Here is a 13,961-nt window from a genome sequence, read left to right as displayed (position 1 = left end):
AATCATGCAATATATGAACTTTTGGGTTTCGCGCTTTTTTAACTTCCCATAGTATTTTTGAGGTCCATCTATGTTGTAACATGTACCAGTGTTTCAGTAATTTTTAAGGATAAATAATATTTTATGAGGTGGATATACCACGTTTTGTTCATCTATTCCCTTGTTGAAAGATATTTAGGCTGTTTCTAGTTTTTGGCTATTAAAAAGAATGCTATTTCCATTATTCTTGTACTAGTCTTTGTGTGGATATGTTTTCATTTCTCTTGGGTAGATACCTAGCAATGGAATGAATGGGTCATAATCAGTCATTTTATTTATTTACAAAAAAAAGGGAAAATGGTTCTTTGATTCTTTTGAGATCAAGTGAAAGGATTAACTAGTGAGTAGGTGGCATAACTGTTAATGCTAAAAGATAAGGACACACACAATTACTGAATGTGGAAATAGTAATCCACTGAGGGAAAAAGAGGGTAAAAGAAAAGAATAACCAAATATTTTCTTAGGAGAAGGCAGAATTCAAGGGAAAATTTAGACGAAGAAGGTAGTATAGGGGCTCTGGGAAGAAAAATAATTCACTTCAAAGGCACAGCTACTTCAACTTTATAAAATGCACACACATGTGTGGGGTGCCTGGGTGGCTCAATTGGTTGAGCATCTGACTACTTGGGCTCAGGACATGATCCCAGGGTCATGGGGTCAAGGCCCACGTGGGGTTCAGCACTGAGTATGGCCTGCTTGAGATTCTCTGCCCCCCTTTCCCTCTCTCCCTCAGCCCCACTCCCCCTCTTCCACTCACATGTGCTCTGTCTAAAATAAAAAAGTTAAAAAACACACATGCATGTGGGATTATCAAATATATTAATAATCCTTATAAAATGTTTTGTTGATAGGGCAGTTAAAAAATTGAAGTTCTTTTAACCGTCCCAGATTTGTTATAAAAGTAATGATTTGGATTATTGCTTACAATAGTGTGTATGTGAAATATACTGAAAAGCAAATAAAGCAAAAAAAAAGTGTGAGTTTGGGTAATATTAGACAGTAAATTTGTGAAATAACTGTGAACTAACCTTCAATGTTGAGGACTTACAATGTTGTCTTTGTTCCCATTTTTTTCTCTTTAGTTCTTTAGACATCTGTACAGATTTTAATTCCCATGTAAAAAGCAAGAACCAGACAAATGTCATCCTGAACATTTCTAGAAATTGGAGTCTTAATTGCTCTGATAAAGATTGACCGTCAATACTCTGATCTACCCCCTATCAACTTGACCTCAACTTAACATTTCTCCAAGAGGCAAGTAGATAAAGGTTGTAGGTCTGTGATATATTGCGTACGCCGGGCAGCTGCATCTGACAACATTCTCTAAGGAGAAAAGATAGTGTTGGTATCTTTATTTTAGACAGTAGGGTAAACTTTAACTTCTGGGGGTGGGGGGAGGGATATTGAAAAAGCAATTTCATTAATCAAGAACACTCAGTGGGAGTAAGAAGTATCAATCACTAGATAGTATTCCAGCATAGATTTGTGACTCAATTAGTGGCACAGAGCCTTGCCACCGAGTATAGAAATGTCCCATTTTCTGTAATCAAGGCGGTTATAATACAAGCTCAAAGCAGATATTTTCTAATTCATCCCTCCACCATAACTCCTCCAGACAAGTGCCCTTCCTTTGTGTTCCCTTAACATTCTATTTCCACTTTATGGACTCAAAAGATGATCGTTGGTAAGCACAGCAATGCCTTGTCCAACTTTGTCCCTGAAATTAACTTTGAGCTGACTCCTCCCCACTTCTTTCCCCTCCTGCATGCTCTTTTACCTCCACGCGGGACTCTCCACCCCCTAGTGTTTATCTCAGGCCCCGCCCCGCCCCCTGGTTGGCTGTCCGGTGGGAGGCTCGTTCCTTCCCTCGCCATTGGCCGCTCAGGGGGAGGTGCGTTTCCCGGCTCCGGATAGGTCGACATGTCTAACAACCTCCGAGACAAGTCTAACAACCGCGGTGCACTTGTCATTTCCGGGTAAGATGGCCGCAGTGCGAGTGCTGGGAACCTGGAGCCGGAATGCTGGGCGGCTGGTAAGCGGTTTGGTTTGAGTTGAGTTCAGGAAGGGATAATGTGTCGGGAGTATTCCCGGGGAGGTATGTTACTTTGTCCTCCGAGTGCCACGCGGAAAGGGCACGCGTGACGGAGAGGTAAAAGGATGTATGCTAAATGAAGGGCAGAGAAGGTGGTGAGCAGACCGGTCTGGAGACCCACTCCCAGCCTTACCTGGCCATGCTTCTTTCGCCACTCGGTCGCGTTCCAGCTTTGTCTACACCCAGGCTCATGTAGCCTTTCGCCCGTTAGCCTTTTATTGAGCACTGTCTAGGTGCTGGGCATTGTGATAGGCGCTGGGGATATGCAGATATATATCATTAAGCATTTATTGGACACCCACTCTGCCAAACACTGACAACACGACCCCTGCCTTAGAGAATTTATAGTCTAGAGGAAGAGACCCATGAAGCAAAGCATAACACCATGGGCCCTTGCCTCCGAGGAGCAGAGGCTTAAGCTTTATTTTGTGGACCTGTATTTCTCTGTTGTGTCTGCGCCACGTATCTTTCCAACCTTTTTATCACCAGAGTTACGACCCACCACCGTCTTCCCTGAAGTTCCTCCCTTTCAACAACCCTTTAGCACCAAACACCTAACATCCTAGTAATCATAGTGTTTTATCCTATCTGCGTAGGGTTTTTCTTTCTGGGACTCCTCTTCCCTAAGGTCTTACAGTGATCAAACCCCGATTTTACAAAATTTGTCAAGAGCCTGCTGTGTACCAGGTACTGTGCAGCCACTAGGGATGCAAATATGAATAGGACCCCTGTGGTCCCAGATTAATTACAGCCTTGTGGTGGAAGACAGAGGAAAGAGAGAGAGAGACACAAACAAGCAATTATAACAGCTTGAGAAGTGCTATGATGGGACATTATAGAGTTACAGGAACACATAGGAGAGGGGATGGGGGTCTGAAAGGAGTTCTCAGAGGATACCGTGTAACTTGAAATTTGTACCTTGCTAGGTATTGGCCTCTCTTTTGAGAGTTCTCCTTGTTTGGCTTCTGTAACACCAGCTTCCCAATATTTTTCTTCTATATGTTTTCCACTTCATCCCAATCTCCTGTTTTCCTGCCCAAACTTTTAAATATGTATTGGTGTTTCTAAAGGCTCTGACTTTGGCCCTCAGCACTTTTGGCACTTCCTGGACTATTTCAGCCACTTATTTGAATTTAGTTGCCATGTATGTGCTGATGATTCCTAAAGTTCCCCAGTCTTCAAGCCAGCTCTACTCCAGATCCATATATATTCTACCGTCCTGAAAATCTCCAATTGCCTACATATTAAGTATTTTTCGGCTGCAAGTAATAAAAACCTAGACAATAAATGGGAAGTTAAGTATCTATGCATCCCGAAGTTAGATGGAAGCTGGTATTGGTTAAGTGGCTCATATTTATCAAGGTTGTCATTTCAGCAAGTTTGCCCTTTTTCATGGTTACAAGAGAGCTTCTACAACTTCGTACTCAGGGCAGGAAGGAGGAAGGGGTGGTACCATTCAGACTCATTGATCAGGACTATGTTACATGGCCACACTGCTAACACCCGGAGTCTTGAAGGAGCTAGCATTTAGCCGCATCACAGTTCTGCCGTAATGCCTCAATGGCACATCGGATTCTAGGTTCCAGAACTAAACTCTCAGACCTGTTTCTCTTTTGATTCTAGCCTGTAAATCTCCCAAATTTAGTTGTAATTCTCCGCCTTGCCCCCAACTGCTGCTATCCTGGTCCGTCCAGGATAAGGACTAATTGGACTTTCTGCCTCCAATCTGGTGGCTCTCCAACCCATTCTCCATAGTGTAGCCAGGATGATCTTAAAAAGTAAGACACAGATTTGAGAATGTCATTTCCTCACTTGAAACTGCCCTAAGCAAAATGTCCAAAATTTAAAAGACTGTGAGGCAATTTATGATCTGGACCTTTCCAAATCTCTCTGGCTTAATTTTTGCTGAAACTTACCCATCCCAACCCCCACTCTGACACTTCCCTCACCCTTACCCCATACTAAACTACACTGGAACTATATTGAACTTAAGTTAATTGAGCACACTGCTCTCTCTCGACTCCAGACTCCAGATCTTTGCACGTGTGTTTCCTCTGCTTTAAAGACTCTTGCCTTCCTTCCCTATGGCCTCATCTGCTAACACACCTCATCACCTGGATTACTCCTACTCATCCCTTAGATCTTTACTTTCTCCCTCCTTTGTGTTCCTTTAATACTCTATTTCTCCTATTATAACACTATGTCATAATCACCTATGTCCTTGTCTTTATCTTTGAAGGTGTGGACTGTACTTTCCATAAGAGAAGGAATTAACATCTATTTTGTTCTCTAATCTACCTATGCATCATGCATTTGACTCTTGATTAACCTATACTGAATTAACCCTGAATTTTTCTATTTTATCTGTCTTCCTGTAATGTAGCAACTTGAATTCAGGGACTATATTCTGTAGCCTACTTAGCTTTGAATTCCCACGCCCAGCACAATCCCTGTTTTTGGGAGTGCTCAACAACTGCTCAATAAACAACTATTATTTATTTCCTTACTTGAATCTGCTAAACCTTTGTTTCATCTCCTATTTTTTTTTATATTTTGTTTCCAGGAAAAATGTCTTTTTCAGCTTGAAAAACTATTTTTTCTCTTTCTCCCTCCTATTGCTTTTTTATCTTTCCATTCAGCAGCTTCACTAATGTTTTTTAGCCTTCTCTTAATCCATGTAGTTGCTACTTATCGCATAATGCCTGTTGCACTTACGTTGCTTTCTCTTTTTCCACTGTAAATCACTTCAGGAGCCTGTTCTTTCATGCCTCAAATACTATTCTACTTTCTTTTTCCTCTCTTACTTGGCTTTACCTGTTATAATCTAATCAATAAGCTGCAACTAGATTAATTTCTTAGTTCTTTTTCTTCAATAACCTATAGTGTATGAGTTCAAACTCCTTATCCTGACATTTACAGTCATCAGTAATTTGGTCCTTGAGCCACTTACGCTGCTCCCTTTTATAAATTTGGTCAAGCCACTCTGCCCCGGGAGACAAGTTCCTGCGTCAGTTCCTTTCTTTATGCTGTTTCCTCTGCCTTAAAGTGCATTTCTGCTCTTTATTTATTAATACTTATGATGCAAGGTCCACTTCAACTCTTCCTCCAAGAAGCCTTCCTAGGTCAAACCAACTTGAAAAATCAAAACAAAACACAAAAGACTCTATTCTTAAACTCTTCTAACACCTGCTGCCAATACTTACTACAAAAAACAAGAGCATACATGCCCATGCAAGTGTGTGTGTGTGTGTGTGTGTGTGTGTGTGTGTGTGTGTTGTTTCAGCTAAGTTAGAAGTTCAAAGCAGAGATTATTTCTCCCACGTATAACAGTGTGTTACAGTGTGTGATAGAAAGAGCCTCGGCTTTGGAATCAAATTTACTTGGTTTCAGAGCTGAATTTTGCCATTTGTTTGCTATAGGACCTTGGACAAATCACTTTACCTCTCTGATCATTCATTTCTCATGTGTTAAAGAGGGCTAATGTGCCTATTCCAGAAGATAACTATGAGATAAAAGGAAGGTGATGCATTTAAAGACCTGTAAAGTACCCAGCACATAGTAGGCATTCAGTAAACGTTTGGTAGTTTGTCCCTCCTTTGCCTGATTAGTAGTTCTTCAATAAAACTTGTGTTGTTGAAGGTAGGACCTTCTAATAGTCCAATTTTCTTTCAAAGGTTATTTTTATTTTTTCAACGTTTATTTATTTTTGGGACAGAGAGAGACAGAGCATGAACAGGGGAGGGGCAGAGAGAGGGAGACATAGAATCGGAAACAGGCTCCAGGCTCCCAGCCATCAGCCCAGAGCCCGACGCGGGGCTCAAACTCACGGACCGCGAGATCGTGACCTGGCTGAAGCCGGACGCTTAACCGACTGCGCCACCCAGGCGCCCCAAAGGTTATTTTTAAAAGAACTATTTTTTTAAAATCAAGGTGAACCTGTATAATTCAAAACATCCATTTACTCGCCCAAAATTAAATTTATTTAATTTTGATTTTGTTGTTGACCAAGAGCCATGGTTATGGGAGTTGAAGTAGAAAGTATGGACATAGAAAATGGGGGTTTGGAAAAGAGCATTCTTTCACTATCTGCTATGTTTTAAGCTATCAATTTCAGTTAGGTTTGAATGTTAATTCAACGTTAATTTTAATAAGAATAAAATATAGATATTATAAAGATTAGTTGCTTTTGGATTAGCTCTTAAAGTAAAACTAAGATGCATGATTTAAGATTATTTGTGTTTTAGGAAGGGGATCTTTAGTTTTTCTTTCCCTTCAGAAATGAGTAGCATCTTGGAAATTAAGGTGAAATATCACATAATAATTTAAATATATTATTCCTGTTAGTAAACCAAATATTTGTTTTTATATTATTTGCTGTCAGAAAAAGAACAAAATTCTTATTTATAAGTACATATTATAATATGGCTACAATACATAACGTATATGTATTACAAATTTAAAAATTTTAAGGGCTAATCACTAAAATATAAAGTACATGATAATAAAGTAATTTTTTTAAGTAAAAGTAACTCTCTCCTACATTAATAAAAAAAATTTAAAATACATGACAATATTCTCAGATACATTAAGGAGGTTAAAAATTTCTATACATTACATTTAAAAGTGTGATATAGTTAACCAGGTATTAATAACATTGAAATATTAACTTTCAAAATAAAATAGTCTACATTTCAAACACCTAGGTTTTAAGATATCAAGTCAAATAGATTCAGGCACACTTATTTCTATTATATATTGTCATGTATTATTCTAGGATATTCTATAAAATAGTTGCATCTAAAGAGTCATCCATAAATTCCAGTAAGAAAACCTTTCCATACATCACTACATATGTTTTTCAGTGTCTTTAGATACTAAAAGTCAGTTTTGAATTCTTTAAGTTTTATTTTAGGAAGTCTTTACTGACTCAACTGTACTTACAATGTGTTTGTACAGAATATGTTAAAATTTCTTTACTTTTATAAGAAATTTTAGGCAAGGATCATAAGCACATAAATAAATCTGACTCCAGGGATATAATTTTACTAAATAAAAGAAAAACAAAATGTTCTTTGGGTTCTGGGGTTTAAATTCCTTTGATTTCCCAAACAGACATACAGTACTTAAAAAATAACCTATCTTAATAAACTTGACTGTCCCTGACACCAGGTTTTAGCCAGTTCAGATTTTGGCCTAGATACTTTCATATTGTTTGTATTTTGATAATGACTGTTCTACCTTTAGAATAAACTTGAAACTGAATATATACTTACAGAGAAAAGCCATCGAGAACATTCATAAAAGCTTTTACTTTTTTGTTTTCTCATCTTTAGATTTGTGTTCGCTACTTTCAAACCTGTAGTAATGTTCATGTTTTGAAGCCAAAATATGTGTGTTTCTTTGGTTATCCTTCATTCAAGTATAGTCATCCACATCAGTTGCTGAAAACAACTGCTGGTAAGTATGATCTCAAAATAGCCCATATGAAATAAGGTTTTGTATCTTACCCAGAACTTTTTAAAAAGTAATTGAAGACTTATCAAAGTAAAAAAAAAGTTAACCTTTTCTGTCTAGCCTGAGCTTCCTTGCTCTCCCCGAATCTGTCCTTTTCTTCTTTTCTTTTTTTTTTTTTTGTGCCCCCTCACCCCTTTCACATCTTTCCCTTAATGCTTGTGTCTTCAAATGTGGGGAATGGATTGTCTTGGGCCACCTGTTCTTTGTCATCTGACTCAGCTAAGTGCAATAGCCAGGTAAATTGTTGACTTAACAGATTGTATCCTTGTATTGTCACTATATTGTTGGTTGGATGGAACACTTACCTCAGTCTGTTGTGTTAAGATTGTGTGATAAAACCAGCCCAAGGTGCTTCTGAGTAGAAAGATCCCTGACTTTTACCATTTAATTACCTTTGTCCCCTTTTTCTACCCTCTGTAAAGAATTTGAGGCTTTAGGTATTAGATTTGGCAAGTACATTAAAACTTTTTTTTCCTGATGTTCTGTTTAGAACTTTGATAACCCTAGACTTTTGTTATATCATTAAGCTTTTGACAGATACTTGGTGCCTTAGTCTGTGCTAGCAGTGAAAACTGGGGAAATTCCAGGCAGATCCAGCCCCTGAGATCAGTCAGTCTTTCCATGCCTTTTACAGATCATCTTTCACAACATCCAAAGATATATAAACCCTATCTTCACTGCTTTTTAAAAATATTTATTTATTTTATTTTTATTTTTATTATTTTGAGAGAGAGCATGTGCATGCACACACATGTGTGTGGGAGAGGCGTAGGCAGGGGGAAGGGGGAGAGAGAGAGAGAGAGAGAAAGAGAGAGAGACAGAGACAGAGACAGAGACAGAGAGAGAATCTTAAGCAGGCTTCACACCCAGTATGGAGCCCAACAAGGGGCTTGATCTCACAACCCTGAGGTCATGACCTAAGCCGAAATCAAGAGTCAGACGCTCAACCAACTGAGCCATCCAGGCTCAGATTTTTATTTTAAAAGTTGATCTTTTGTCTTCTCAGAGAAGATAGAAGCCATTCAAGTGGAAACTCCTACTAGCTGTGTAACTTTAAGCAAGTTACTTAATTTCTTTCTATTTCATCATTTGTAATATGGGATTAATCATAGTATATAAGTCATTGTATTGTTGTGAGAATAAATCCATTTAACACAGATACTTATTGATCACCTACTATCTGCCAAGGCACTGTTTTGGTGCTCTGGATATATATTCTTTTCCTATATCCCCTCACTAAATGAATATTCAAGCTAGAAACCTGAAGTCTTCCTGATTCCTGTTTCATATCAAATTGGTTACCTAAATCTATTAATTTTACATCTTACATGATTTTTAAATTTGTCTTCTCTTTTTTAGACAGCTTTGAAAATATATAAATATATTAAGTTCCATACTTCAGTTTCTTACCTGTAGTAGCCTCCTAACTGCTTTGTCTGTCACTCCTTCCCCAACCCCATCCACCACATTCCTGCCAGAGAGATTTGTTTCCAGAATTACAGATCTCAGGTTACAGATCTGAAATTGCAGATGGTATGCCCTATTGATTTATTATGCCTGAATAATAACCCTGTCTACAACTTCGTGGCTTAAAGCAACAGTGAGTTATGATTTCTCAGTATTCTCAGGGTTACCTGGGTGCTTCCTCTGCTGGTTTCACTGAACTCACTAATATGGCTGTCTTCAGCTGGAGAATCATCTGGGCTGGAAGGTCTAAGATGGTCTCACATACATGTCTGACAGTGGTGCTGGTTTTCAGGTGGGGCCTGTCATTTCTTCTCCATATAGCCTTTCATCCTCCAGTAGACTAGAAGGCTTCCTTACTCAGGGATCTCAAGGCAGTATTCCAAGAGGGAGAAGGTAGAACATGCTGCGAGGTCCTTTGAGGTCTAGGCTCCAGAATTTGTACAACTTCATTTCTGCTATATTCTATTGTCCAAGCAAGTGACAGGCCAGCATAGATTTAAGTTGTGGTGAATCAGACTTTATGTCTTATGGGAGCAGCTGCAAAAAATTTATGACCATATTTTACTTACAACTGACTCCTGATTACCTTTAGGATAAATTCCAGACACCTCACCTTGGCATGGCAAAGAAAGTCTTTTTTTTTTTCTTTAAGTTTATTTATTTATTTTGAGAGAGACAGTGCATGTGTGAGCAGGGGAGGGGCAGAGGAGAAAGAGAGATCTCACAAACCGTGAGATCATGACCTGAGCTGAAATAACGAGTCAGATGCTTAACTAAATGAGCCATCCAGGCACCACGAAGAAAGTCTTTTAAATCTGGACTGACTTCTTGCCACATATACTATCTTCAGCTATAAGGAGCTGTGTGTTATTCCCTAACCATACTGTGCACTATATTTCCATGTTCTTCTTGCTCATGTTGTTCCTTGCATAATATTGTTTTGTATAGAAGTACCATAGTATATTTACTTGTCATTTTTTGGTGACTTAGATTGATATTCCAAGTCTTCATTTTAACTCTATGAAAGCTATTATTGATCATAAATCTTTTTGTACCTATCTTAATTGTTTCCTCATGGGGGAAAAAGTCTTAAAAGCAGAATTGCTTATTGAGTCAAAGAGAAGGACTTTCCTTTTTTTGATGTTTATTTATTTTTGAGAGATGGGGGGTGGGTGGGGGAGGAGGGGCAGAGAGGGAGGGAGACACAGAATCTGAAGCAGGCTCCAAGCTCTGAGCTGTGAGCACAGAGACCAATGCAGGGCTTGAACTTGTGAACCGTGAGATCATGACCTGAGCCCAAGTTGGACACTTAACCAACTGAGCCATCCAGGCGCCCCCTCTTTTTTTTTTTTTCTTTAAGCTTTTGATACTTAACACCAAACTATTTTTTCAGAGAGGTTCCAGTTTATACTACGAGCAGCAGGCTGTGAGAGGACCCAACTTACTAGATAGAGAGGAAACAAGAGGTACCTAATACCTCTATATCAGAAATGTATTTGTATTTCTTAACCATTAACTGACTCCTCATATTTATTGAAGAAAGTTTTACTACCTTAATCAGCTTGTTGTGTGTTTTATAAGCAATTTTAATTAACAGCAATCTGAAGATAGAGGAGCACTTTTTAAAAAAGATTTTTTAATGTTTACTTATATTTGAGAGAGAGAGAGACAGAGTGCGAATGGGGAGGGGCAAAGAGCGACAGAGACAGAATCTGAAGCAGGCTCCAGGCTCTGAGCTGTCAGCACAGAGCTTGACACAGGGCTCCAACTCATGACCTATGAGATCATGACCTGAGCCAGAGCCAGAGCCAGAGGCTTAACTGACTGAGCCCCCCAGGTGCCCCCTAGAGGAGCACTCTGGAATCCATTCAGAGTCACGTGTTACCGTGGAAAAGTGAGAGGAACATAGGTTGTTGACCAGAAATACTTTCTCTTGGGAATAATTACCATAAAGTATCATTTGTATCTAATTGTTACACAAGTGGGGGGTAGAAATTCAAAAAGGGGTGAAAAATGGAAAGAGGACTGAAATTTAACGATAAGTTGGCAGAACATGGTGGACAGAGAAATTTTTCATCAGGTTTTCTAGATGTGTACGCCTGATCGTTAGCCACTAAAAATGAGAATAGTTATATGAAGTCAGAAGAGATCTAAGAGTGGGACACTAGTGATTATTACAGTTTAATAACAGAAAACAAGGCTATCCAGCTAGTTGGGCCTTCTATACCCTTGTAAAGGAACATTATTTTGGAAGTTGGAAAATGTAAGTGCTGTGACAATATCAGTAGGTCTGTGATACTGAATAATTTATTTAAATCTTTGATGGTTATGAATGACAATTACGCTTTTAAAAATTATGAAACACTTTTATCTGTGAAATGCAATGGTTTCTGCTTCTGCTTGAGAATATTTTCTAATTTTAGCTATAAAAGCATTTATTAGAAGTATATTACATATTTAATGAGATCATTTTTCATTTTTCTTTGAAGCTCTGCAGGGACAAGTTGTTCAATTCAAACTCTCAGACATTGGAGAAGGGATTAGAGAAGTAACTATTAAAGAATGGTAAGTTATTCTGAAAAAAATTTTCAGTCAATGTAAAAATAATGTGTGCCAAAATAAGTGGGAGTTGTTTAAGTTGAGAAACTTCTTTCTTAACGATTTTTTTTTCTTTTTTAAAGCAGTAAGGTAGTTTGTATTGCTAATATGTTGTTAACACAATTCATCATACATCAGGGTATTTTATTTGATGTAATTTATTAAGAATTATTTTTTCTTTATTTTTTCTTTCTTTTTTTTTTTTTTGAAGTTTATTTATTTTTGACAGAGACAGAGTGCGAGCATGAGCTGGGGAGGGGCAGAGAGAGAGGGAGACACAGAATCCGAAGCAGGCTCCAGGCTCCAAGCTGTCAGCACAGAGCCTGATGTGGGGCTCAAACTCACGAACGGTGAGATCATGACCTGGGCCAAAGTTGGACGCTTAACTGACTGAGCCACCCAGATGCCCCTATTTTTTCTTCTTTTAAAAAACTTTTTCACTGCCCACTCATCACTTAAGCTAAAAAAGAGAATTAAAAAAAAAAAATTTTTTTTTAATGTTTATTTATTTTGAGAGAGAGAGACAGAGTGTGAGCAGGGGAGGGACAGAGAGAGAGGGAGACACAGAATCCAGAGCAAGCTCCAGGCTCTGAGATGTCATCACAGAGCCTGATGCGGGGCTTGAACCCAGGGACAGTGAGATCATAACCTGAGCCAAAGTCAGACACTTAACTGAGCAACCCAGGCGTCCCATCAGCTAAAAAAGAGAAATTAACCTATAACAGATATTAACTTGATATGACCAGGTGTTTTGAATGGCGTTTGTGTATGAACTTATTATTAATTTGCAGACTATTTTAAAATCATAATATAAGCTAAGCTCTCCTTACTGTACTGGAAATGACCTCAGTAAGAATGCAAAGTACATTTGATTCACCATTCTCTGACAGTTTGCTTAAATTTTTAGAATAGATTCAAATTTAATACCAAAAAGTATTAATCAAAAAGTAGTTTTGGGGGGCACTTGGGTGGCTTAATCCGTTAAGCATTCACCTTCAGATCAGGTCATGATCTCGCAGTTTGTGAGTTCAAGCCCCACATTGGGCTCTGTGCTGACAGCTTGGAGCCTGGAGCCTGCTTTAGATACTGTGTCTCCCTCTCTCTCTGCCCCTCTGCACTCACACTCTTTCTCAAAAAATAAACATTAAAAAAAATTTTTTTTTAATAATTTTTGAAAAGGCTAAAGATTTTTCAGAAAAAGGCTTGAAACAGAAGTAAAAATCCTCTACTGCCTTAGTCCTCTTTCTACCTCTTTACCTTCTTTCACTTTTTAGAAAAAAAGAAACACTTCTTGGTAGGGAACGGATTTTTAAAGGTATCTAGAAGTAGCAGTTAAGATGAATAGTCTCTCCCCATAGTCTTATACTATTGAAGATCTCTTAAGAATCTGATTCAGCCACCTGAACATTCTTTCTCTGTAGCTCTCCCTATTATTGCTTTGTAAATTACAAAAGGAGAAGAGCATAATTGTGCCTTACAGTTATGTCTCTAGTGGCACTGTGAGATTTAGGAAATGCCAAAGGACCTCGAATCAGAAGAGCCCAACTCTGAAACTTATTAGCCATCTTGCCTGGGACTTACTTTGTCTTTGCTGAGCCATTGATTCTTAATGTGTAAAATGGGAGTAATGGTACTTAACTCTGCCATCTGGCAAGGGTTCTTGAAAGAATCAAATAATGCAATGTATAGAAAATGCCTTTAAAATCTGCGAAGTGTTATGTACATTTAAGTTACTGATATGTTCTAAGACCAAGACTAGTCTTTGTAGATTGTAGATATTTTTTCACATTTCTTAATTTCTACCTCTTATTAAATCTCTAGAGTTATTTACTTGAAATAAGGTTTTAGGGTTTTGGAAACGGAGATAATTTCACTCCTAATGAAAATTAATAGTTCATTAAATTAAAAACACATATTTGACTAAAGTTTTTCAGACTATTCCTTTTTTTTTTTAAGTTTATTCCTTTATTTTGAGAGAGAGAGAGAGAGCACGCGCACAAGTGGGGAAGGGGCAGAGAGAGAGATGGGGAGAGAGAGAATCCTAGGCTGGCTTTGCACTGTGAGCTCAGAGCCCAATGCAGGGCTCTAACTCATGAACCATGAGATCATGACCTGGGCCGAAGTTGGATGCTTAACCAACTGAGCCACCCAGGCACCTCTACAAGCTCTTTAAGAAATATTAACAGCTGTCTTGAATTCTGTGTGCTTTTTCTCTAGCTTAATATCTATAAACCTCGGGGCACCTGGGTGG

General features: G+C 38.4%; 1 protein-coding gene across 1 annotated transcript in view; it reads left to right on the top strand.

The window, feature by feature from the left end:
* The first annotated feature begins 1,947 nt into the window (after window positions 1–1,947).
* The window catches only part of DBT (dihydrolipoamide branched chain transacylase E2), a 52,788-nt gene continuing 40,774 nt past the window's right edge, over window positions 1,948–13,961 (top strand). The window contains exons 1-3 of the mRNA XM_040471095.1: window positions 1,948–2,071; window positions 7,465–7,588; window positions 11,602–11,677. Of these exons, the coding sequence (XP_040327029.1) occupies window positions 2,021–2,071; window positions 7,465–7,588; window positions 11,602–11,677 (251 nt within the window). The 5' untranslated portion in view covers window positions 1,948–2,020. The remainder of the gene's footprint in view (window positions 2,072–7,464; window positions 7,589–11,601; window positions 11,678–13,961) is intronic.

The sequence above is a fragment of the Herpailurus yagouaroundi genome, unplaced genomic scaffold (assembly GCF_014898765.1).
Source record: "Herpailurus yagouaroundi ecotype Mexico unplaced genomic scaffold, PumYag 77, whole genome shotgun sequence".
NCBI lineage: Eukaryota > Metazoa > Chordata > Mammalia > Carnivora > Felidae > Herpailurus > Herpailurus yagouaroundi.
Note: the sequence above shows the minus strand (reverse complement) of the source record. Positions and strands in the feature narration are given on the sequence as shown.